Source organism: Lytechinus pictus, chromosome 15, assembly GCF_037042905.1.
Source record: "Lytechinus pictus isolate F3 Inbred chromosome 15, Lp3.0, whole genome shotgun sequence".
NCBI classification, from domain to species: domain Eukaryota; kingdom Metazoa; phylum Echinodermata; class Echinoidea; order Temnopleuroida; family Toxopneustidae; genus Lytechinus; species Lytechinus pictus.
In genome coordinates, this window is record NC_087259.1 from 20,900,260 (window position 1) to 20,928,174 (window position 27,915).

At 36.8% G+C, this 27,915-nt stretch overlaps 1 protein-coding gene across 2 annotated transcripts; it reads right to left on the reverse strand.

The window, feature by feature from the left end:
• Positions 1-1,140: 1,140 nt before the first annotated feature.
• Positions 1,141-25,026, reverse strand: LOC129277426 (uncharacterized). 2 transcript variants are annotated; one of them, XM_064110680.1, is made up of 23 exons: positions 23,911-25,026; positions 22,603-22,793; positions 21,440-21,496; positions 20,988-21,147; positions 20,329-20,474; positions 19,317-19,422; positions 18,710-18,771; positions 17,973-18,160; positions 17,161-17,308; positions 16,170-16,231; positions 15,698-15,764; positions 15,060-15,143; positions 14,582-14,620; positions 12,906-13,052; positions 12,205-12,448; positions 11,480-11,597; positions 10,278-10,410; positions 9,568-9,647; positions 8,355-8,414; positions 7,082-7,172; positions 6,223-6,332; positions 5,601-5,752; positions 1,141-4,759 (listed from the first exon to the last, which is right to left on the reverse strand). In XM_064110680.1, the coding sequence occupies exons 1-23, from the start codon at positions 24,833-24,835 to the stop codon at positions 3,738-3,740; spliced, it is 4,392 nt and encodes a 1,463-aa protein (XP_063966750.1). In that variant the 5' UTR covers positions 24,836-25,026; the 3' UTR covers positions 1,141-3,737. The 2 variants fall into 2 exon arrangements, with proteins under 2 accessions (XP_063966750.1, XP_063966751.1); XM_064110681.1 differs by lacking the exon at positions 14,582-14,620 and having other exon boundaries at positions 23,911-25,016.
• Positions 25,027-27,915: the final 2,889 nt, after the last annotated feature.

Consider the following 27,915-nt stretch of genomic DNA (forward strand, 5'->3'; position numbering starts at 1 on the left):
TTTTTATTTTTTTGTTACTGAAATCAGTAAGATACGGGTCCGACACTGTCATGCTCCTTTTCTTATGCCCTGGGGCCATTTCACAAAGCTGTTCGGAAGTTAAGAATGACTTTATCATTTTATGCACAACTTTACGCATGATTGGTGGCCTTATCTTACGCCGAATGAAACAACATCATGAAGCTGAATTACTGAGTAACTTAGCCCCCCCCCCCCGCCCAACCGAGTATAACAGTATTTTTTTAAATTTCTCATGGGGAAGCTACCCTGTTGATAATAGATGACAGAAATAGATAAATGAATGAATAGATGAAATATATAAACTACAAACATATTCCAGTTATTCACAAAGTTGTGCATGACTTAACAGCCTTACTATACCCTGGAGAGTTAGATTACTACATGTCTATGTGGAGTGTTGTGGCCCAGTGGATTAGTCTTTTGACTGTGAAACAGAGGGTCGCGGGTTCGAATCCCAGCCATGGCGTAATTTCCTTCAGCAAGAAATTTGTCCACATTGTGCAGCACTCAACCCAGGTGAGGTGAATGGGTACCTGGCAGGAATTTATTCCTTGAAATGCCACCGCGCTGTAAAATGCTGCGGGGCTAAAGCCAGGGTAATAATATCCAAGTCCTTTGGAAGCACATAGGGACGTTGTGACATAATGTGATATGCGTTAAAAAAGAACTCCGTTATTATTATTATTGTTTTTATGGCCTGCTGTGGTGGGTTGATTGCAATTGGAGAATCGTAATGATGACCTATGCTTGCTCTCATAACAAAAGTGATGCTATTTTACCAAATATCATACTTCTCAGTCAATTATAAATGTGACACTTAATTTTTGGCTGAAATTACTTTTCTTTTTTCTATTTTCTTCATGTTTTGAGACATTGAGATAAGCGTGATACAAAATATTGTGAATTAAAATTACTATCAATTACTACTGAACTGTTAACAGCAGTTATCAAACAATTTCAGTATTGTCATATCGTGCATGCCCAACAGGAAGGGGCAAAAACCATAGATATTTGTCTTCTGATATTGAAAAAAAAATCAGGGCAAAAGAAATTATCCTAAGATATATAATAAAAACTTAAAATAGCAAAATAAAAGAAAACATGACATAAATGCAGCAGTAAAAATAACTCTGGTTTATTAATGTTGATCATCTGTACACATAACAGGAAATGAAATGGTTCCTTTTCCAAACCATGGTCTAAAAAAGATCTCAAAATAAAACGATAGACAAATAAAATACATGTATAATATAAACATTGAAGCCCCCCCCCCTCCAAAAAAAAATTGTCATATCTCTTTTTCCTTTGGAACATGAATGGAAATCATTTGGCAAAAATAAACATTACTATATATACAGATGAAAAAATGTATATACACCATGGTGAGAACAATAACCCATACGAAACATTTTTTTTCAGCTGGTATCAATGGCTTATTTATGAGAAAAAAATCAAGCCCAAAAGGGAAAGAAAATGTCTTACAAAATGCTGGTAATTTTGCATACGTATTACAAAAAGGTCAAACACAGACAGAAAAGGAATACACCATTTATAATACCATTATACATGCATAATTACATTCTGATCAAACCATCAAAACAAACTCTACCGACCCCCCCCCCCCTCTATATGAAATATTATCACTTATTTCGAAATGATAATGCAAAGTGTTTTTCTATGGAACAAATCACATTTGGAAGGCATTGTTTGCAGACACTCTCCCAAACAACCAAAGAAGAAAAACACAAACATCTGTTTCTAGAAAGTAAAATGCTGTACTTGAATACTATCATTGTAGATGATAAATTGTAAGAAGAAAACTCTAATAAATAATGCATGCATTTCAAGGTGGAACCATAGGAACAGGATAATATAATCTGGGTACCCATACTTATTAATTAGATTCAATTTGAACATAGCTGTCAAGCTCTTTAACTTGCAGTTAGGTAAAAGTGATCAAGATAGATGTTCAGACATTGAAAAGCTCCATTTTCCATTACCTTTCAATTTGGTCTATCCAATTCAAATCAACATCAAAGTAGTATATAAAAAAAGACATTGCATAAAAGCAAACTAACGAAGGAAACAACTTGGGACAGAAATGTGATGTGGAGTAGAAATATGCAAACAGAGAAATGGTAAGAACTACAAAAATCTTTGTTATTTTAGGGGATGATTGTATGATTCATGTTACAATTTGTATCTGCTTTGATAGAGTTCATACGTAAATGTGTAATAATTTCTTCAGCTGCCCTTTTTCCACTTTTTTCAACATTTTTTTTTTCCAGCATACAAATTTTCCAATCAATGTGGATCTCTTGTATACAGTACTGCTTGTATATAATGTGAGTGTGTTTGATTTCAATAAAACATACTAATATATACGTAAATGTGTAATAATTTCTTCAGCTGCCCTTTTTCCACTTTTTTCAACATTTTTTTTTTCCAGCATACAAATTTTCCAATCAATGTGGATCTCTTGTATACAGTACTGCTTGTATATAATGTGAGTGTGTTTGATTTCATACTAATATATCAAAAAAATAATACCATGATTACATAGTTCATGAAGTAAAGTAAAAATTACGGGAAAAAAAATTGTGCGAATGTCCCTTCATTGCCCAATCGCTTATAACATCCTCAAAGTTTGTATACCTACATATGGTTTAATCAAACGAAAGATGAAAGAAGTACAATGAAATATACCATAATAATGAACTACAAATTTACAGTACAAAATACATAAGATCTCAATAATAGGTAATTTTAGAATGACCCATCTGGTACCATAGTGATTTAGGAGTCTGTTTCACACTTTCACATATAGTTAAGTGTGACTTCCCATCAAGCTTACTAACCCTCTCGAGACCTTTGTTTCATCTGATTGAGGCAGACTGTGAGCTTGAAAATGAGTTGAATATAGAAGACAGATAATGTCCAAATCTGAACTAAAATTCAAATTGGTGGGTACCTCTGATCGTTTGAAACTGAAAACCATGCAGTTAATCAGGTTAGCACTGGTTGGAAGGATACACTCATAAGAGTAAACCATATTGCCGTTATGACCACCATATAAAAATTCTGGGGCCTATTAAAAGGAAAATGTATTTTATAGCATAATAAGACAGTCTTTAATGACTTAAGCATCAACATCCACAGGATATATAGCAAGTTATCTCACTGATGAATACACAGGGGTTATTGTCCCTAGTATAACAGAAAACATTTTGATCTCTCAAGGTAACAATAAAATGATGTTTTGCAATTAGTACAAAGCTGACAAATTTCCTGATTTCTATGTACATGCTGAATACAACATATTGATCAGTACCATTATAAATAAAATATTTTAGTACTTTTTTCACTTATATTGGTAAATCATCGCCTACTATTACAATCACAAAAAATGAAAGAATCTATTTTTCCTTCTTCTTTTTTTTTGGTGCTAGAATGCAACAAATTATTTTTTGGTACACTTTCCAAAACACACTGAGTTAAAGACATGAAATAGTGATAATAAATCTGGTTTCCTCAAATGATATCTTGAATGAAAAAAAAAGTATTTCAAATCACTTTTAGGCACAGGTGAACAGAAACATAATTAAATAACTGAGAACATAATGAATAACATAATTGAATAATAGAGATTAAAATTCAATGTTTGCTTCATTGCAACAGGATTCCACAGCAGCCGTACCACGGGCGAATGCAATAAGTTAGTCATTGAGTGACCATGCCTGACCTCTCCCTAATCCAAAGAAAGGCGGTGCATTGGGGTCAAACAGTGGTCCTGAAGAAGGCATCATGTCGAAGTTGGGCGGAAGAGGAAGACCTGGCATTGGGTTAGGTATGGGTTGTAATGGAGGGGGAGCCATGGCTATTCCCCTCATGAGGGGAGGAGGTGGTAGTTGGTTCATTCCCATACCACCTGTCCTGCTTGGCATTGGTGGTGGTGGCATACCCAGTGGTATATTCGGTGGCAGGAGCGGGATAGGTTTAAAGATATCCATTTCTGGTATAGTCTGCCCCAAAGGAGGTATAGCATTCGAAGGTACTGGAGCTTGGCGATTTGCAAATGGATCCATGAACATACCCTGAGGCTTCTGTTGCTGCGTCTGACCCTTAAGGGTAGGCACAGGAGCTGGGTGATTTGTAAACGGATCCATGAATAAACCCTGAGATTTGGGCTGCTGAATCTGACTCTTCCTTGAAGGTACAGGAGCTTGGCGATTTCCAAATGGATCCATGAACAAACCTTGAGGACTGGGCTGTTGCAACTGACCCTTGACATTGTCATCTACTGAGCCATCCCGCTTCGGGCTTGGGACAAATGCTGGAGTGTTCGGATTTAGGCTTTTCATTGCTTGGGAATATGGAATCAGAGGTGGTGGCCCTCGACCATTCTTCAGTTGCTGTCCTCTTCCCATTCCTGCATTCATTGTTGGCATGTTCACTCCACGACCTATCCCTCTCTGTGGCTTGGGCATGGTCCCAGTGGAGCTTCTCTGAAGAGGCGAGATTGCAGCTGTTTGCTTCTGACTCGCCGCAGCCCGATCAGAATAGTGCCTCTGTTGTCCAAGATCTCCTACCGTCTGTGAATGGGTGTTCTTGGTACTTTGATCTGGGGAGAAGACACTGCTAGGATGTCTGGAGGAAGGTGGACTGAAGACATCATCAGGAGTTCTTGGAGACATGGAGGATCCAATGGAGGTCTGAGCCAGCTGTGCAGAGATATCACCTGGTAAATGACACATGACAAATCCAGCTCAAATTTTGATCAATGGTTCCCACATAAATTTTAATTGCAAAAAATATTGGTATCTAAGAGAACCTATCTTAAATATCATCTCGCTGCTGACAGGTGTATATTCTTGCGGTAACTTCTTATATTTGATTCGTGAACAACTCTTGATCTAACATGCACCTAACACTTTCATCTCTAACTGTAATCTACACCTAAGTTATCCTATAAAAAAAAAACACCTTCTCCACATCAGGGTCCCGTAACACAAAGGTTAGCGATTAATCGTACACTTGATTTTCATGATTGATTGTACATTGTAGTCAATACAATCAATCATAGAACAATGTTCTATGATCATTGCTAAGCTTTGTGTTATGGCCCCCAGGACTTCACAGTGGCTTTTGCGATTCCTCGGTCTAAGCAGAAATTATGAAGATTGGAAGGGAGTAGTATCTTAACAAGATTCCCACTAAAGCAAAGGCTAAAAGGCACAAACTTATTCAAGAACCTCCGAGGCCACAACCCTTTTTCAAACATGGATTCCTATCTAAACAACATACTGGGGAGTGTTTCATCAACATTTTTGTCTGACAAGTTGTGAGATCTGACAACTTTCCCGATTTTGATTGGCTGAGAAGCACTGCTCCTATGGTAAATGTCGGATATAACAGGTCTTGTCGAATAAAACGTCTGGCAAGTCTTTTCACGAAACACTCCCGTGAAATCACTTGATTTCCATCAAAAGTTGGGCATTTTACCCTCAGAAACTAAGCTAATAATTAGATTAGATTAAACTTACATTAAATTGATATAAATGGCAAAAAATATTTTTTACCCAAGGACAGAGAGGCACTTCCTTGATCAACGTCGATGGACTTGGTCTTTTCTAGTTTTCTTTCAATGTCCTTCATCAATCCCTCGATGTAGGTGATTTCATCGACGTCAACAGAACCGGTGTTGCTCATGAGATCCTTGAGAATCCTCTCTCTAATACATAGATGGAGTATAAAGACAACCAAAGTAAAAAGACCACTCAGGTGAGAAAACAAAATAATCTTGTGATCCTATCACTTTTTTCACTAGCATAAAGATTAAGTATAAAACAAAGAACTATATAGTGAACTTGTGTAGGCAGACACCCCAAGGGAGAGAAGCAAAAGCCATGAAACTTTTTAAAATTCTATCTCTAACACAATGAATATCAAAAGTAATACATGTAAATATTCAAAGCTAAAATTAATTACATATAGGTAGTTCTTTCTTTAAACAATGTGTTTCTCTCCTCAAGTTAGCAGGGAATTTTGTGATACAGATTGCTAAAAGGTTGACAAAAATTGTAATGTGTAGTTGGTCTTTGAGGAAAGAATTCCCCATAATTAACAATTATGCTTCCATCTGTAGGATCTATCTATAATATTTTCAGAGGGAGTCAATGAAGGCTTTACGATGAGCCTGACCTTTTAGTTCTGAGTACATCATGCATCTTCTTGAGGTCTGCTTCTTCCTGTTCTGTATCCAAACTAGCTGATGTTTCACTGCTCACGCTCTCACGACTCAGATCATCATCCTAGGGGAGAATATGATAAAAAGTGTTAAATTTTATAATTCATTGCCTTATAAAGCACCACATCATGCAGGTACCATGCCTTGACTTGAGTGACTATTCAGGACTAAACATTTGATTGGTGAATATTTTCCTTAGGCTCAGCAGAAATTAAAAAGTAAAAAAGTTGGTATAGAAATCTATTGGGGTGCAAAAGAAATTCATGTTCAATTAAAAAGCAAGCATAACTCTAAAAATAAAGCACAGGACCTTTAAAATCCAAATTGGTAATTGATTTGCGTTCAACTGCAATTCAACTTTCGAGTAACTACCCAGTACGCTTGACTTTGAGCCTTTTGCTTGATTTGCAATTGAGCCCAAGTTTCTGACAACACACCATTAGCCTTGAATATATTTATTCTTCAGCAATACATCCAATTCTGATTTTTTTTTGTCAAAGAAGTTATATCAATGGGACCAATAATCAGTGTTGATTTAGAATATTCAAATATAAGTCCAGAATAATAATTGATAAAATGATAATAGATATATGGGACAAACGATGAGAAGTTGGACAGAAATAAGTCAACATAAGGATGTAAGGAACGATGAGTAAAAATTGCTACGTCCCAAAACACGCAAAAGTCAAGATGAGATATATTTCCATGTTTGATGTACTTGGTGAGAGATACCATAATTTGAAAAATCTATATCCAGATATTGGATGCCCAGTGTTTGCTTGATGGTATATTACAAGACTGTCTAAATCTCACCTCCAGAGGGGGCATATCACTAGCCAAGGCTTGGATCTGACCAATCAATGCAGTGCTGACCTGGCCTGAAACCATCAACAATGGGGCAACACTGAAAGACATAATGATATGAAATTATTATCAGAAATCTTTTAGAATAATAGGCTAATTTTTTACATTTATCTGGCGATACACATTATGAATTTGATTCTGAATCCTAATCAGGTCAGGAATTTTGGGCTTTTCCCTGGCTGCGGGAGTTGAATCACCCCCACTTGAGATCTCTGATGCCAATTGTCGATCAAAATATTTTGTGCGGGCGGAATGGTCTTGGAAAATGTTGAAGAGATGTTGTTTCAACCCCCCCCCCCCCTTTCCCAGCTATTTTAGGGTGAATGGAACACAATCCTGATACTTAACTACACTGCAAAAACTCCGGTGTTGATTAAACACCAGCCTGTCTATCTATATATGTCCACATCAGAGAAGTGTTAAACAACACCAGTTTCATTTTGGTCTAACACCAGAAAGGTGTTTATGCAACACCAATTAGTATTAAAACAGCATCGGTTTGATTCCGAACTTGTGTTGTTTCAATACTTCTCTGGTGTGGACATATATAGATTCCGGGCTGGTGTTAAATCAACACCGGACTTTTTGCAGTGTATATAATAATCTTAAGGATTAGAAACATTCACTTCAACTAATTTTCAAATTTTGGGGTTAATATCAGTGACATAATTGGGAATTAACTAGTGCCACAAGTTAATACATGTAAACAATCATGGATTGTTATGACAGTAATGTAAATATGGCAGTTGGTTTGAACAAAAGCTTTATGATAGTAGAAAACTCGAACAATTCAAATCAAAGTGCCCCAGAAGGTCAAAGAACTAATCTCTAGTCACCCCAAAAGCCAATCAGTAACTTATGAAACATCACTCCAAATAAGCATATATTTCAAGCTCCTGAACTGAATCACTATTAATAGATAATCCAGGGGGCTGTTTCATAAAGCTGTTTGTAAGTCAAGAGCGACTTTAAGAATGACTGGTGATCCTTTCTTACGCGCTAAACTATCGCCTATGGTGTATACCATATACCAAAAAAAAGGATCACCAGTCGTTCTTAAAGTCACTCTTATCTTATGAACAGCTTTATGAAACACCCACCTGGAGTAATAAGTATATTTCTTCATTGAATTTAGCCAGAACAAGGGTGAACATTTCTTCAAAACAATTCAGTTTTAAGAAATCAAATGCTGTCACATAAAAAAATTAATAATCATACATACCTAGTCAGAAGGAAGAGCTGCAATTTTGATGGGCTAATCTTGGAGAGCGGCACACCTTCCCTGATAAAATAAAACCATATTAGAGAACAGTCGTAATAATGTAACGCGTGGAGCGTTGTGGCCCAGTGGATTAGTCTCCGGACTTTGAAACAGAGGGTCATGGGTTCGAATCCCAGCCATGGCGTAATTTCCTTCAGCAAGAAATTTATCCACATTATGCTGCACTCGACCCAGGTGAGGTGAATGGGTACCCGGTAGGAAGAAATTCCTCAAATGCTCGAGCGCCCGATAAAGGTAGCCGTGCTAAAGCCGGGGTAATAATAGCAGGGCCCGCTGGGAGAACAGTTTTCGGAACTGAAGTGGCTACCCTGGGTAAATACGCCGCTATTATTATTATTGTTATTATCATAATACATAAATAGAAGCTGCTCTGAAGACAACAGCTAAATCTATAACTCATGCTAATTTTCTTAAAATCTGAAGACAACAGCTAAATCTATAACTCATGCTAATTTTCTTAAAACTGAATAGAGTACCATCTTAAAAAGAAATATATAACCATTTTACAATTTTCATTCTATCAGTTACTTTCAGAGAATGGCACAGCAGATAAAACATTTCTAAATTTTAAAACGAATCATCTCTATCACATACACAGACACTAGAAGCAATATCTGAGACTGCACTCTTGTTCATACATTTAAACAATTACCTGAAGACACATCTATTCAATGCCTCCTATTCTTAATAGTTATTGAGTCTGGTGTTTCACTGATAGCTGTATAAAGATTTTCTTCTTCTTTTTAAGCTTGAACATACTAGAGAGTGGATTTGGTGCATTATGAATCATATATTTCATCATCACTATTTGTGTGGAATACAATGGCTCATATTCTGAAATAAGTTAAACGTATGCCATGGTCTATCCCAGCTAAAATCATGAGAAGTTAAAACATCAAATCTGTGGCAATCAGAGTTAAAACACGGCTTCTGATCAAATTTCAAGTTAACATCAAGTTCATAATATAGCCAAATATGTCCTCCCAGCTCTAAATGCGTCATTACGTTAAAGGTACTAAAATATTCAAACTTATTATATACAAACTATCAAACATTGCTTATGCACAATTTACGATAAATGCTGGAAATTGCATGTTTTGTTTTCTATGGACTAGGCCAAACCCTTAACCCTTGTTTAGAAATAAACCAATACCTTGCGAAGCTATCTGCTAGTTCCGAACTTTCTAATTCTTCAACGATGACCTGACCAAGCTGTGCTGCTTTCAGTTCAATCTAATATGAAAGATAAATGTATCAGAATTTTTTTTTTTTTTAAACAAAATAAAAACAAATCCCTGAAATATATTTTTTTTTCATCAATTAATATCTTTATATGGGTGGCGTTAATTATTCTAAAATTTTGTTATTAAAAAGTATGAATAATACAAAGGTTTGTTACTGTGACATATGCATCCTAGACCATGTTGTTATTAAAGAGGGTCAATGTTCCTCTCATTGGCATTGAATATTTTCATGTGCCCTTATTTAATTCATCCCATTTGTGCGGCAATGTGGAAATGTGCCATGTAAGAAAGAGGCCTTTCTCCCACAAATACTGAATTTAAAGGGTTGTGGTATTAACAATTTGTTTATAAGCATGATTTAACCTGAATTTTTGATGGTTTTATAATCACTGAACTGAAGAAAAATTAATTAAACCACTTTGGTAACACATTGAAAAGATGAAATAAATGAAATGAATTGAATATAATTGAAAACTAAAGATACTTTAAACACATCAATACAGACATTCATATTCCTAAATTATTATAATTAATGTAATATAATACGATATAATTCAAAATAAATAATCTAATACAACTGAAAATATATAACTGAATAAAATTTAAAATCACACGTTACCATATCAAAAAGAGCATTCTCATCCGGATCGGTTGGCCAGATAAGAGCCGATACCTCAACACTGGTTACAAACTGACCACCTTGGTCTTTGAACGATATCAAATGAAGGGTTTGTCCAGTCACCAGCTCAACTCTGCAATTAGTAAATCAATAATACCTTGTCTCTATATTTGATTTCTAAATGTCATGTACGTGAGCAATATCAGGATCCCGTTTCATAAAGACTTGTTATCATAACAAATGCACCATTTCAATAACAAGTTTACCATCAGCCAATCGAATCGAATGATTTCAGTAGCTTAAAACTGTTATTACCGATTCGTTATCATAAGAAGTTTTATGAAATGGGTCCCAGGGGCTTTGCAAATTACGACAGATTCAGAAAAGGCATTCTCATATTATTTTTGAAATTTGAATGTTGGGGATGGGTCTATGTGCTGTTCACAGTTCAATAATACAACAAAATTCATCGGGATCATGAGTAAAATGTCATCAGGTCTAATTTTCATATCGATGGAAAATAAATTGGGTTGGATTCACTTGGTCTACTATTGGATGATCTAACCCACTTGGTCTAATATCAGATGGTCTAACCCACTTGGTCTAATATCAGATGGTCTAACCCACTTGGTCTAATATCAGATGGTCTAACCCACTTGGTCTAATATCAGATGGTCTAACCCACTTGGTCTAATATCAGATGGTCTAACCCACTTGGTCTAATATCAGATGGTCTAACCCACTTGGTCTAATATCAATTTATTCCAATTGCCAAGAGGCTAACTGTCATTTCTTCGACTATCAAGATGGTCTAATTTGTACTGAAAATTGGTTTCATAAGCAGGTCACCTATTAGATGGTGTTAGACAAAGTGTATATATTAGACTAAATGGGTATAGCCCAATTGAATTAGTCTTCCCACTAAAATTGGTGAATGGGGAATGAGACAATTACACCAAAGTGTTAGTAGACAAACTGATTGTAGATGAACTGTCATTAGGGTCATATGGGATAAGACCGAACGGTAAGAAGACAAAGTGAGTATAGACCAAGAAGCAATTTACCAATATTTCAACCCAATAATCCATTATGCATTCTTTTAGCTGCCAACATTGAACATAATATAATTAAAGAAAAGCTTGAAACTTGACATTATTGTTTTGTGAAACAGGGCCCATAACATCACAAGGAGAGTTCCTTACCTTGTAATAGACCATGGTTTCTGCATATCATCTTCACCTTCTTCATCAATCTCACTCAGTTCTCGGGCCATCTTTTCAATCGCATCGTCCTCTTTCAGTGATGGTGGCCCACTATCAGCTTTAAATAAATATTATAATATAATAACAATAATAAGTAGATGGATCTCGACTGCAGCAGTAAAATCTATGACATTTAACCTCTATGGCCTGTATTCTGAAGTCAGGTTTAACTTAGACCATGGTCTAACTCTGTGCTAAAACTATGGGAAGCCAAAAGTGTCAAAATTGTTATTAAGTTGTATGTTTCTTACGTTTACTGTACTCTTTCCTGATACTTCAATGGTGAAGACAATCATCTATGTATACTTTCTTGACAATTATGAATGATTTGAGAGCCAAATGAACTGAAATATGATATCTCTAATGTAAGTGATTTATGTAAAAATTGGCTATTCATACTTAAACCACAACTTTAAACCTGACTTCAGAATACAGGCCTATGACACTAAAATCTATTCATACCATCATCCCTTCAATATGCATTAACCAAGTTTGAAATTAATTCCTTGAATGGTTCTCCAATGATCGTGTAAGATATTTCAATGTAAATAATGATCTATGTGACCTTTGACCTTTAGACCCCCCAAATGTAATCAGATCATCACTCCTATATGCATCCTTAGACCAAGTTTGAAAAGTAAGAAAAAAAAATTAATGTATCTTACAGCTATCATTGTCCACTCCAATGACCGCACGGCCATCTCCTGCATTTGTGACGTCACCGTTGACCATGACCTGACCGTCCCCTGAAGACCTTTCCTGTGGTCTGGTGATGGTTTGGGCATCCCCTGACCCTAGGATCCTTTGGACTTCAGCAGACTCCTCCGGCCACTGAAAGGCCAGGGCGGAGTCATCGTCCGGTACCGGCAGACCCATGCCAGTCAGCATCTGTAGGCTCACTTCAGCAGGCTGAATAGGTAATGAGTGAGAAACAAAAATATGGAAAATACAATCAAAATGAAATACTAGTAACCCCCAAAACACCATTGTAATTTTGTTAATTTGTTAACAGGGCCTCATGGAAGGCAATTAAATTGGTGATATGGGTCACCCTGAATAAACAAATGGCAAATGAATGAATGAAAGAAAGAATGAATGAAAAAATAAATAGATAAATAATTAAATGAATAAATAAATCTATAAAAGCTCTTCACTAAATCACAGCATACAATATAATGATTTTCCACAAGGAATCTAAATAGTAAGTATCCTGGAAATCTGGATTTTTCATTGGCTGTTGAACCATGTTCCCATGGGAGTTACCATAATGGCAAAGTTACCATAATCGTAAATTATGACACTGGCCCCAAATTAATATGGACTTGTTTGATGTCAGTTCCCCAAAGTACCCTACAAGAAAACCTACAGGTGGGATCACTGGCGATTCTGCGACAGGTTCAGCTGGTCCTTTCTGCTCTGCAAAGCAAGCCAAACCTTCTGAAACTAATAGGTCATTGATGTGAATGTCTTCGCTGGTTGATGTATCACAAAGGATGAGGCTCATGACCGAACTCTAAATAGAGAAAGAGAGAGAGGTAGATGTTTATGTAGCTAGTTCCTTTCTATCGCCTATAAATATTTATTTTAGATGCATCAAATTTATAACCATTATACTTAATATAAATGTTCAATGGATAAACAGATTATGTTTTTTAAATGTATATTATGGACCATACTATCATTTGATGTTTTATTAGAGGTGTCTTTCAGTTGAGGTTATTACTCACAGTTTTCTATTTTGGTTTATATTTTCAGAGTTCCAATCGTAGCCATGCAAATGTTTGGAATAATGCCTGTTGTATACAAATAGATGATCAAAGCTAAAGTTCAATTTACCATTAACAGCCAACGGTCCATTAATGGAATTATGATAATAATAACAAAAAAATAGTTAATACATGTACAAGTAATCAAAGGTGCATGCGATAACAAATCTATGTGTACATCAAATCTTTCAAGGCTAATGATATTACTGTATCATGTGTATCCTTTGTCCACATTACCTCTTAAACATTTCTCAAAGTTAATTCAATCCAATACAAGGGTGCAAATCTCTTAATGAATAAATATACTAAAAAAAACATTATCATACAAAATCACTTCATATCAGAGGTACACTTTTAAATAAAGATATATTCACCACTCTTCTACTGCAAATGCATTACACATTGAGTGTTTTTTTTTATTAAAAGGGATATGTAGGCATGTGTTGTGAAAAAAATGATTAAGTGCAAAATCTACTGAAAATCAATGAACACTATACACAACCAAGCTCAAGGCAGAAATTTGTTTATTAGCCATCACTACCCAGAAAAATGACAAGAAAATAGAAATACACATGAAAATGACAGCGAAAGAGAATTCTGTATTTAAACATAAATCCATCAATCCAGTCACTAATGAGCGATGTTGCCATGGAGAACTGCTAGCACCAAACGAGAAAACCTCTAAAAAATATACATGGGATGGGATAAAGATGACCCGACACCACATAAAACTTCCAAAGCTGTAGACATAAACAATGATACATCCTTTTCCCCCTAAATGAAATAGGAATGCCACAAGCAAAACAGTTAGCACTCTCCTTCTTCTTTCAATTGATTTCAGATCATCATTCAAGCGTTTATCTTACTTGTGCTGTTTAGTGTGTTGATTAAATAGTGCACTATAATGATTCACTTCATAATTGGTGATGCTATGTGCAGCTAAAAGCGTGAGAGGTTTCACAGCAGAGCCTAACTTGTGGCACTTCCTACTACGAGATCTATACAGACATGCAGACTCAGAACACCACTCCACTTCAAGTATAGCTAGCTCAAATTTAACAGACAAGCATTAGACTTTGTTGAGGATGCAATAACAGAGATACAGGGATAGTGATGATGCATATAGGATAAGGATATCTTGCTGGCATGAAAGCATAGAATAATATCATGAATTTCTCAAGAAATGAAATGGTGAATACCAGAAGGAAGAAAGACAAATGCACCACACAAATAGCAACCATGCTAGGTCAATCTGGTTTAAAATAAATAGACAAACCTCTGAGAATGGATCAGTATCAAACACCCCTGCTGTGGTCTAAAAGAAGAAAACATGCACAAAAGTACCGGTAGCATGCATTTCAAATTTTCAGTGAGAAAACAAGTATTCCCTCAGGCTTTGAAATGTACGTAAATAAGTTATTCTTTTCTATATAACAAGCTCTGTAAAATAAAAGATGCAATTAATATTTCAGGACTGCTTGTAAGTTTTTGTTCATTATTTGCAATGGAATTATTTGCACTAAGCTTTTACCAACAATCACTTTTGCTTCAAGGCAAAATGTATACTTCTTCTTTGAATTAGCTGATGACATTTTTCACTTTCCACCCAAATGTAGTATAAAATGTAGGAATCACAGCTTGCTGGGAAAACAGTTTTCGGAACTAAAGTGGTGACTCTGAGTAAATATGAAAATAATATTATTATCTGATTTAAAGGTGATAGTAACTCTTTTGGCTTGCCATAGTCAACTTACCTTCTCTACCATGGCGTATGCCTGTAGTGGTTTATTGAAAGAGAGCTCGAGTAATCTGTCTCTACTTTCTTCACTCCATTTATCCTGATACACACAAATAATAAATAAACAAAACAAGAAAAAACTTCAATGGTGTATATTCACAATAGTGTATTGAATTATGCCACGGTTTTAATGTGTGCTTTATACTATGGATAAGCAAAAGTGACAGTTTCTGACATTCAATGCTTGATTTATCTACAATTTGCTACTCCCATTTTTCAACATAGGGACTTGTAACAAATCAAATAAGATAAATTGAAATTCACACAATCATGAAACAAGGCTGGTCATCCCATGATGGTTTCTCATTTGACAAGTCGTGCGGTCTAGTGGTTAGAGCATTGGACTCATAATTGCAAGGTTGTGAGCTTGAATCCTCGCTCTGTCTTTGATAAAAAGACCTGAGAGTAATATCTGTCATCTATAAGGTCAGCCACTATGGCTGATTAACCTAGACGTAAAATGTTTCCTATGTAATTAGTTATATGCCAGCTTGGCGTTTACCAGCAAAATGCTTGTCCTGTCAAGTTCCTACAGGGGTTACTCTAAGTGATCATCATTCTCTGCAATGCCAATAAACTTCTTAATAGACTTACCCCAACAGGCTCAATTCCTCCAAGTTTGGCATCAATGGCCTGCTTCGGCAGCTTCATGAAGCAAGATCTACATAAGAAAAAAAAAACTCACAATAATTTTCAGATACCACACCCCTAATGAAAGCTGTAAAAAAATGTTGAAAACTCACCTATATTCAGCATAGCTGTAATGTCCAGTTATTTTTGCAGTGTAAGTGCTATGGTATAGTTATCTATGTATAGCATCTTTTTAAATGCAATGTATCATTATCATAATCAAGGAGTAAAACATTCAAGAGAAGTAGCATTGAAAGATATTTTCTAGAAACCATTATTTTTTAATGTACTAAAGGATGTATCAAATAAAGACTTTTTGTCAAAACGATTATTGGTATAAAACATAAGAGTAAACATCACACCTTCCATACTTAATATTCTAATTTTCATTCATTGCAATATCACAATGGAAAAATGTTTCAGAAGTCAAACTTACTTCAAGAGACGAAGAGAATTCTTTGGAATTCTAAGACTGGTGCCATAATCCACATAGTATACCTGTAGAAAGAACACAAACAAACAAGCGTTAAAATATGAAAATATTTAAATTGCTATAAGCGTCAATTAGTATTCAGAAAGATGTAAAACACGAGACACGACACTCAAGGTTTCCTATAAATAATCGCAATATATTTTGGCGGGCATAAATTGTCTCAGAGACATGTTTTTTTCTCTCTTCATAAAGGTTATATAATATTCAAACTTGTGTCGAAATAGATTTGCCTTTTTTCACAAATCTGCAAATGAGAGAACTGTCACACATAATGGCACAAATTATTTATTTTTGTACTTAATTATTTGAAATATGTGTTAATTTTTTCCCATATATAATGTGGAACATGATTTGATTCCTTCCTGAACATGTGAGATTGCCACTGTTGTAACCTACTGCGATTCAATAACTAGTTTCCTCATTGTCAAATCTGCAAAATAGAAATATTCTACAATTCATACAATAATGCAAAACACCATCCTAGGAGCATTTCATGATAATAATAATAATAATAGCTGGATCTATAAAGCACTTTTCGCCTGAGGATGCAAAGCGCTGCTATTATTACCCCAGCTTTAGCTCGAGCTACCATCACCGCCACTCAGTGCAGTCAAGGAAATAATCCTGCCGGGTACCCATTAACCTCACCTGGGTCGAGTGCAGCACATTGTGGATAAATTTCTTGCTGAAGGAAAACACCATGGCTAGGATTCAAACCCTCGACCATCTCTTTGAAAGGCGAGAGTCAGAACCACTAGACCACGGCGTGCCCAGGACTTGATAGGACTTGTTGGACATCCGACAAGTCTTGTTTCATCCAACAGTTGTAACCATAGTGACCATGCTACTTAGCCAATCAGATTAAAAGAAAATTGTCAGATCGGAAAACTTTTCAGATGAAAATGTTGATGAAACGCTTCCCTGAACTACTAACCTCAACAAGATCTAGGTTTGGGACACCTGTAATGATTCCCCTATGCCAGTTGTTATCTTCATGGTATAAAGAACAACAGATCTGATTTACTGCTATCATGGCATCAGGCATGAGATACTTCTCTCCTTCTGCAAAGTGGTACACAGATCTGGGTAAAGAAATGAAATAATGAATATACTGTGTGTGTGTGTCTAAATAAGTTTTTACAGACGAGTATCATTCAGGTATGATTATTTACATCTGCAACCAACATTTAAAGGTCAAGTTCACCCCAGAATAATGTTAATTTGAATCAATAGAGAAAAATCAAACGAGCACAACACTGACCATTTTTATCAAAAATGGATGTAAAATGATAAATTCATGACATTTTAAATTTTCGCCAGGTCATAGAACTTGAAATTCAGACAGGATGTTCAGTAATATTTGATTACCCTTATGGCCAAGCTTCATGCACTAGGTACATATATTTTCTAAGTTATGACATTTCAAAATCTTAACCTTAGGCTAAGATTTTGATGTTGATCCCCCCAACATGGTCTAAGTTCATTGACCCTAAATGACCTTTGACCTTGGTCATGAGACCTGAAGCTCAGGCAGGATGTTAAGTAATACTTGATTAACCTCATGTCCAAGTTTCATGAACTTGGTCCATATACTTTCTAAGTTCTGCTGTCATTTAAAAAAACTTAACCTTCAGTTAAGATTTGATGTTGACGCCGCTGCCGCCGTTGGAAAAGCGGCGCCTATAGTCTCACTCTGCTATGCAGGTGAGACAAAAATCATATATTTGTGAGTTGCCCTCAACTTACTCTAGTCCATCCATGAGGTTTTCCAATGCTAGATTACTCTCTTTGTCTTTGACTTGTATACTGAGTTTATGAGGAGTGTATACCGTTGAGACATAGACTGGGAAGTACTCATTGAGTTTAGGTTTCTTCAAGGTAGGGTAGGAATACCCGTATCCAATAGCATCCTGAGGTATAGACTTGGCAATAGTCTGAAAGTAAAAAAAAATAGAAATTGGACTAAAGGGAAATTTAATCTCAATAATAGAATTAGGGCAAGTCGAAACGTTTGCATGACTTGAAACTTTGAAAATACCCTTCACTCCTCATAATGTGCATCCAAGTTTAATTTTACCTTGGAAATGAGCTGCAGTACCTTCCAAGATTATTGAAGAAGAAATGACTGATAAAAGCATGACCGTGTTGCCACTTTGTACTTCCATTCTAATACAGTGCGAGAAGCTTAAAGGCGCATGCACACTGAATAAAGTGTGGGTAACCATGCCCAACCCTCCCCCTCCCCCCCAAAAAAAACATACAAAATCGCTCACGGAATGATGGCATTATTAACTGTTCAGGTATTAACCCATTTGATTTACCAGATATGGATCACGATTGTTGTGAATAATCTCTTTCAAAAAGTATAGAGGGAAATTTTCCTTTAATCCCTTTTCTGTGACCATACTACCGGGGGACAGGGAGGGGGGGGAGGAGAAGTACCCACTATGTACATGTATGTATAATCATTGCTTGTTTCTTACACTGTATAGTGATCCACTGGTGAGGGGTAACCTCTGATCTTGTGCATGGAGATATACTTGATCTGAAAATACAAAATGTACAAAATAATAAAATACAGTATAAAGATAAAGATTCTTGAAATGGCCAATAGCCATGGAGATATATTCACTCTAGACTTTTCGATCTATTGAGTTGAACCAATTCATCTTTCGTATAAACATTGATACTTTCAAGATTCAATGCTACATTTTCACAGGCAATCGTTGGAACAATATGTGATATGGACTAATTCCAGTTGGTATGCTTGATTATTGAATATTAATATATTTCTTTGTGGAAGAATTCTAACTAAAACATACAAAACAAACCCACACAAAGAACATGTCAAAGTAAGCAAGTTGTAATTCAATACACGCAAACCTTAATTCATTATAATTCAAATTTCAGACAGCCTGAAAAATCAACTTGAACCAGCTTGTATTTTACAAACAGCAAGTGACTCGTTGGAACAATTTGCAGAGACCATATTTTTAAGCTTTTGGGTGAAAATGTGGAATCACTGCATAATGTATTTGTATATACCTAAATTAATTACCGGTAATTAAGAAAGGGAATATTTGATCTTACTTTGTCCTTTATAGACAACTTTGATTGTGTCTGGGATGGCAAGAACTAAAGAGTTGACATCTCTCACTTCAAAATCTTCAACTGGAAGACTCGTCCTGTGAAATTTCTAAAATGGAATGAGCAGGAAACGAACAGTATAAGAATACTTGGCATTTAAAACATCTTCTTCAGCCATGTTCAGCCCACTACAAGGCAAAGGCCTCTTAAAGTTGGTGCTGAAGGTGCTTGTCTTGTGCTGAAAACATAAATGCACTGCACATATTTATCAAACCTGTTGACTGCATTTGGTTATGAATTCTCATATGCTCTGTACAGGGACCATCCTGTACACAACAGGTTAAAGTAACAAACTATGGAATAAATGTATATAAATAAATATTTAGAGGTCAATTTGAATACCAGCGTTGTATGCCTCAAGGTCGGCTTCGGCCTCAGCCTCAGTTAAGTTGTGCATGACTTACTAACACCTTTGTGAAACTGCCCAGTATCTGGAATGTCTGAGCAAAGCTGCTGATGATTAGCTTGAGAGCACATGCCCTTGGTTGGTTAATACATACAAACTACAGTAGGCTGAATATTTAAGGTTAACAGGGGCTGAAATTAATTCTGCAAGTACTGTAAGAACCTATGCTAGCGGGGTTTTTTCTCGAGACCTACGTTTTGAACACAGCCAATCAGGCCTGTATTCTGAACTTGGGATAAATTTACACTCTGGACTAAAATTGTGGTTTACTATGAAGAGCCTATCGTGATACAGATCTTCACCAATACAGGTTAGATTATGAGCTCATCTGTTCATCAGGTTATTCATAAATGTCTGGATTGATAACTGAACCAGTCTTCTTCGCCACTGTAGCATGATGAAAGTACACAGTAAACATAAGAAACATACAACATCAACAGAATTTTGACAGTTTTCAGCTTTCCATGACTTTAAGACAGAGTTAGACCATGGCCAGAATTAAACCGGACTTCAGAATACTGGCCTCAGAGTCTGTACCTCCAGAATTACCTCATATGCAGATGATAGTTCCTGTAGTAATATTCCCGTAGGATGAGACAAGAGGACTTCTCTAATGTTTGCCTTGGCAACCTGGACCGTTTCATTGTTTAGTTCCTTGGGTGGCGAGTCCTTGGGCTTCTTCTTTATCTCTGGTTCTATACAGAATGGAAAGATGGAAAAAGATGTTTTTCATTTTTTTCATAATGGGCAGTTGCTCTCGATGGACAGATGCCCTTAAAAAGATGAACCAGAACAAATGAAAAGTTGTTTTGTATCATAAGAATCTATGGAATTTATATTCCATTATATTATATTATGTGACATATGGAGCAGCTGGGGAGCATTTCATAAGAATTTTTTGCTTGACAAGTTGTCACATCTGACAACTTTCATTGAATTTGATTGGCTGAGAAGCACAGTTCCTATGGTAACTGTCAGATAAAACAAGACTTTGGTAAAAACATCTTATTAAAAAGTCCTTTTCACATGAATAGCTCCCCAGATCATACGTGATGTCGTAAAAACAAATATTAATCCTCCACACCTCTCTTACTCTTTGAAGAATTTTTTACCAAACCTCTTCAATAACAATTCTTTCATTTTTTCTGCTTTTATCCCAACCAACCCAGGAGGAACTTCCCAATTAACCTACCATTATTAGTACTTACCGGGTGGCTTGGAAGGTACAAATGTCCGAGCATCAAAGAGTATCCAATCACTGTTCTTCTTCTGTCTCTCGATGGCTACAATGTCAGGGATGGCAGACACCAGCTCCACTACACTGTAGAAACCAATGGAGATCAGGGGTAGCTCTTTCTTGGTTAAAGCCTGGAGGTCAAACACGTGGAGTAGAGATGAGACTAAAACAATTAATAAAATTGGCCTGTACTGTAGTGTACCCAAAAGAGATTATGCAAAAAGCAAATTATGGTTGAATATCTCTGTATTGAAAGAGAACTCAAGTAAATAGTGAAATGTTTTGGAAAAGTTTCGTAAAACATGAATTCGGGAATACAAAGGATGTGCAAGTGAAAGAGACAAAGACGGTCTAACGATAACAATATGAAAAGCAGGCAGAGAGAGAAATAGAGAGACAGACTTTTTTCAGAGGAGTTTTTACCTTGTATTCGGTCGGTAGACTAGCAGCAAAGAGTCCGTTGGGGTAATCTTCTAAAATCTGGGGAACAAGACAAACCATGAATTCTATTACTAAAACTTTAAAAATTTAAGCAAAAATGTATACATGTGCAAGTCAAATAAAGTCTACATTACCAAGAATGGAACATTACAGGATTTTATCTTTTTTATTTAAACAGAAATCAAGAGTTGGTTGACAGAATTAATGTACAATGAATGTATAAGTCCATTCCTTGTCTTGAATATCTAGCTTTTGCTAATGTAGCAATAGTAATTGCTTAAAATGGTAAACTATCAACAAAAAACAGTCCATGACAAAATATCATTTTCCATTCATTGTTATTGAGGCCTACCGTAATACAAGGAGAACTTTAAACCTATATGAGCACACAATCTGCCAATTGCCTATACGTGTATATCTAGTAAAGGCCCAGTGTGCTACATAAGCACTTTCCTGATTGCCCGGGGCAAGTAAAAGTTAAAGTCGGGCGAGTGTTTGGAAGTAAAGACCAGTGGCGTACCTGGGATTTTTCACAGGGGGGGGGGGGGGCAAAACCGTCCGCCAAAAAATTTGACAAGCAAAAAAAAAAAAAGGTCTTCAATCACAAATGAAGGATTTCGTACCAGAAAAAAATTTGAAAAGCAAAAAAAAAAAAAAAAAAAAGGTCTTCAAGCTCGTCAGGGGGGCAATAAAGGTCTTCAAGCTCGTCAGGGGGGGGGGGGGCAGGTATATGACTTTTGTATGGGATGTGGCTCGTCAGGGGGGGCAGAGTGCCCCCCCGTAGGTACGCTAGTGGTAAAGACCAAAACTACTTGCCCGAATTGGGAAAGCAAAATTCTCAAAGTAGAATTACCAAAAATTAGGGTAGATATGATATATCGACCCTAAATTTGGTCATGGCGGGCAAGATAAAATCACTTCGGAAAAAGAAATGCAAGAACAAGGTAGACTATATCAGTTCATGTCAAAACTCAAAAGAGAGAAAAAAGAGGTCAATAGTTTATAAAACCGCAAAATTTTCTTTTGAAGAGGTAAAACTTTGTTTTCAAGGATTCTTTTGGGCAAGTATATTTCAACTATTAAAAAATTTACTTGCCCGACCGGGCAAGTGCTAAAAAGTTATGTAGCACCCTGTATAGGCCTACCTGTCGGATTTCACTGCAGAGTTGTTTATCAATGAGATCATTGCCTGGCGGTGATGGCTGTCTGGGGCTTGTGACCGATGATGACCCTGATGATCCAACCCTTGTACTTGATTCATCCGATCGGTTGGAGGATATTCTACGTGCTCTACCAATGCCTCTCTGTGGGGCCTGGAATGGCATCGACTTCCGAGCTGATGGAGTTCAAAATAGAAGCAAGAATTGATGAACTTAAAAGGAACAAAGCATTGACTGCGACTGGACAATTCAAGTATAGGCCTACTGCAATAATTTGTGGCATTGTGGGAAACATTTCCAATAGTCTAGTTTTAGTTTTAGGGAAGTAGGGAAATATTTAAGTGAAAGCAGAAATGTAGTAATTTCAAATGAACTTGAAATACTCTCAATAGCCAAGTATTTGGTTACGGAAGTTGGAAACAACTACTGTGAATCGGAAATCTAGTCATTTCAATTTTCAAACAGGATTAAAATGCTCTTTTCTAATATTAGTATCCAGTATACAGGAGATTTCAACTTTCAAGTAGTTTTGTGAATAAACAAATAATATCAGGGAAATTGTACGACTTTGCAGTAGATCTACATATAAAAAGAATGGCAAGTTTCCTCAAGTCTGCGCACACACAAATCTGCGCGGTTCTAGTAAAAGAAGATACGCAACGAACACAAACTTTACACATGCAATACATAAAAATCGGACTCAATATAGTGGAAAAATAATGAATTTTGGGTATTCATGTGATGGCCTCAAAATGCAGCCTTTCTCATAAAAATCCCAGAATCATTATCATGTGCAAAGAGAATGGGTACGCAGACATGGGGTATCTTTTTTTTTTCAATCTAAAATGACTGCCAGAGGTCTTTTCCAAGAAAATCCTTAATTTCTTTCAAATTTTTATGAGATATTTAGTACACTTACAATAATTATAAGAAACATAACTGAAAGATTTTGTGAAATAAAAAGAATTTCATGTTGAATCTGAACTCAAATCGTTAGGTGCGCAGACTTGGGGACCACCATCAAACCATTTTTCAGTTATACTGCAAAGAAATATAAACACAACTACATCACTTTGTTGTTACTCAGAAGGAACAATTTTTTTTTAAAGTTAAAAAAATATCAGTATGAATTTCAGGACAATTTTTTCAGTTGGCTTAATGTGAATCAAATGTATTTTTAAAAAATGTTTCATCTGTAATGTATTTTCCCTTCTGCTTCATTTTACTTTAAACTCGAGATTAGGGCATATCAATTAGTTACATAAAATTTGTTGTGCATTAAAATCAAATTACCATCCGGTATTGGTGGGCTTAGCAATGGTGGCGGCTGTTTCGGAGTGATCAGAGGTTTTATATTCCCATGACCGTCGGACATCAGTGGTTTGATTTTGGCCTTTGATGCATATGATTCATTGCTTGTTCTGCTTGCTCCTTTGGGCGAGTTCTCTGTTCCTTTGGGGAAATTCTCTCTGCTATAAATTCTGAACTTCTCCTCATTGATTCGTTCAAGACTAATCAAGTCAGATAAAGATTTCACAAGGTCCTCTAAATCTGTAAACCCAAGCTGAGAATAGTCAACAGTAAAACCGCATTTGCGACTGAAGATGGCATCAAAGTGAGTGTTGAGAATGCCATTCGGATGGGAATTGAGGAGTGATTTCATCTGCATACGGAGATAAGCTGGACTTGATTTTGGGCCATTCAGAGGTGACGGCTTGGGCCGGCCACCTAATGATGATCCTGGGTATGAATTTGTTCTCCTCCCTTGACCAAAACCTTGAGGAGCTCTGGAATACGGTGCTTGAGATCTAACGTTAGATCTACCTGATGACGTACTAAATGAACGCCCGCGTCCTGACGAATAGCCTCCTCTCCCTGGACGGACAACTTGTCTTTCCAAAGCATTTCTTCGCTTTAAACATTTGCTCACATCAACTTTTTGCCTGGAAACCAAGCTTTGAATGTGTTTGGTTGTTTTGTCTGCGATTCCATGAAACACTGCATGTCCCCTTTCCCAGTGGCAGGATGCAATATCTGGCAAATCCTCCACTAGGTCGGATGTGCTGTTATACCCCAGCTCGCGGTAAGGCACGCCGTAACCCTGGGCCTCGCGAAAGTCTCGCTCGATCTCGACTGCGGTCAATCCCAGCGGCGCCGAAAGAAGCAAAGCCCTTAAAACTATCTTCACCTCCTTCTTGATTTTGGCCTTGTCCGTCATGTTGCTGTTCTAGAAATAACAGTGAATAGCTGTAATTTGATCAAACATCTAGCCCCTTTTGTCATTCGTCTTTATTTTCTTTGAAATCCAAATTAATTCACCCTATCCTCGTAGACCAAGTTCGAGTCAGCTGAAAAGTTATAGAGCATGGCCTACCTGGCCTACAATTGCGCGCGCATGTGTTTGTGTACAAATTCAATTCGTTGATTGATGACAAAGTGGCCGGTTCCGAATACTGAAGTCGGGGTATGATCCCGGATATGATAATGACCAAGAAATATTCTTCCTTCTCATCTGGAGAACTGGCATTGGCAGTGCATCTATTTGGACCAATTGACAGACAGATAGCTATAAAAATATGTCTCCTATATACGCCCCCCGTCCCCATTGCCCTAAAGTATATACCTCCCTAGCTGCAACGGTTGCAACCTACCCCTTCCAGTTCTTTTCTCTAGCTGATGGATTCTCTTAATTTTTATGTTTCCCTCTCTCTCTCTCCTCTATAAGATCCATGGCGGCCTTACTCATCTCACGCCCACCCAATTCTCTCCCCGATACCAGTGTTCCATCCACTCCCCCTCTCCTATACCCCGATCATCTCCCTATACTTCCCCATATGTCTTATACCCCCTCCCTGGCTTTACCCCCCGGCCCCCATTCTATAGAAAGGGAGGTGGTACATATGTTACTCACAAAGCACCAAATCCCTCCCTCTCTATATGCTCCCTTTCTTTTAGTCCCCCCCTTCCATTGACGAGATACCATGGGGTCTCGAAAAGCACCCTATATAAACAAGCTAGTATTTTCAATATTCTGAAAATGCACCCCTTCACAAGTATTGGAATGTGAAACCCTACCCTTAACAAGTATATTGGAAACAAAACGATATTCTTGGCAAGTATTCCCTGAGAACCCGTAAACAAGTACAGCGATATTTTAATCATGTCACGGACGTCGGTTTTACTTTTACCTATATCATTGGATTAATTCAGCACGGCCCCACCTCCCACACCTCGCGCAAATCAGACTCTAAACAGGTAGTGGTGACTGTTGGGGCAAAAAGAACATCCTTTATAAAACAATTTAGTCTTAATTTTTTATTCCCTCGCAAATTTGACCCCAAGCACGTAGCTTTCCTAGCGAAATAGATACCCTTTCTTTTTCATTATTTTTGACACCCTTATTGTTACGTACACAAAGTGCCCTATCTTGAAAAAGAATCCTTTTTACTTGTTTTGGGGGTCGCACATGGTATCCACACATCAATGTAAGCCCGCCCCCCCCCCTCCTTACAGGAGAGCATGCCTCTCCTTTTCTTTCTTACCTCCCCTCTCTCTTCCCCTCCATATTCTCATTTACCTCTCACATTTCTCCTTTTCCTCTCCTATCACCCTCCCTCACCCCCTCTCCCTGCCCTCTCTCTTATAAATACTGCTTTCATTAGTTCCCTTTTCTCTTCTTGCTCAGCCCCCTCCCCTCTCTCCATCTGTTTAGTCTCTGTAACACTCTCCAATCTCTTGACAACCAAATAAAATGCAGAAAAAACATATTTGAGTTTGATATTTGATAATTTATCAAATCAATGTCTCAAATCCACATGTACAAATAGCCTTCCAATCTTGGGGACATTTCACACATAACATTTCCTTCATATTTTACTGATATTTTACGATGATTGAATACCCCTATTTTCTGAAATTACAGGAAACCCTCATGGAATGATTTCAAAATTAATGATGCACACCTTAAAGTCCACATTGCATATTATATCTATATGTGTGCATAATGTATATACAATAAACACCCTTCCCTTTTCCTTGAAAATTTACACACATAATACTGACACACTATGAATTAAGTCTGAGAGTTGAGAAGTCCTGAAATCTTTAACAAGTGGAATGCCTCTGGCGGTCTCACCTGCATCACGCGATTCAATATAGCAGCAGTACTGACTTTGAAAACTACTATAAAATAATAATTCACAAAAAACACCATTCATATAATGATACAATACTACGTTCATTGACATTTGACCTTGATCATGTGACCTAAAACTTGTCAGTGATGCTTGATTACCCCTATATCCACATTTTATACACTATATCTATAAACTTTGAAAGTTGTGACAGCAATCTAATCATTACCTCTAAAATGGCCAAAGTTCAATGACCTTAAATGACCTTTGACTTTGGTCATGTGACCTGAAACTCGCACAAGATGTTCAGTGATACTTGGTTACTCTTATGTCCACGTTTTATGAACTAGACCAATACACTTACAGAGATATGATGGTAATTCAACAAATACCTCCAACATGGCCAAAGTTCATTGACCTTAAATGACTTTTGACCTTGGTCATGTGACCTGAAACTCAGATGGGATGTTCAAAGATACTTGATTACTCTTATGGCCAAGTTTTCATGAATCAAATCCATAAACTTTCAAAGTTATGATGGTAATTCAACAGATACCCCATTATAGCCAAAGTTCATTGACCTTTGACATTGGTCATGTGACCTGAAATTCGCACAGGATGTTCAGTGATACTTGATTACTCTTATGTCCAAGTTTTATGAACTAGACCAATAAACTTTCAAAGTTATGATGGTAATTCAACAAATACCCCCAATTTGGCCAAAGTTCATTGACCCTAAATGACCTTTGACCTTAATCATGTGACCTGAAACTTGCACAGAATGTTCAGTGATACTTGATTACTATTAAGTCCAAGTTTCATGAATCAGATCCATAAACTTTCAAAGTTATGATGGTAATTCAACAGATATCCCCAATTTGGCCAAAGTTCATTGACCCTAAATGACCTTTGACCTTGGTCATGTGACGTGAAACTCAAGCAGGATGTTCAGTACTACTTGATTAACCTTATGTCCAAGTTTCATGAACTAGGTCCATATATTTTCTAAGTTATAATGACATTTCAAAAACTTAACCTTAGGTTAAGATTTTGATGTTGATTCCCCCAACATGGTCTAAGTTCATTGACCCTAAATGACCTTTGACCTTGGTCATGTGACCTGAAACTCAAGCAGAATGTTCAGTAATACTTGATCAACCTTATG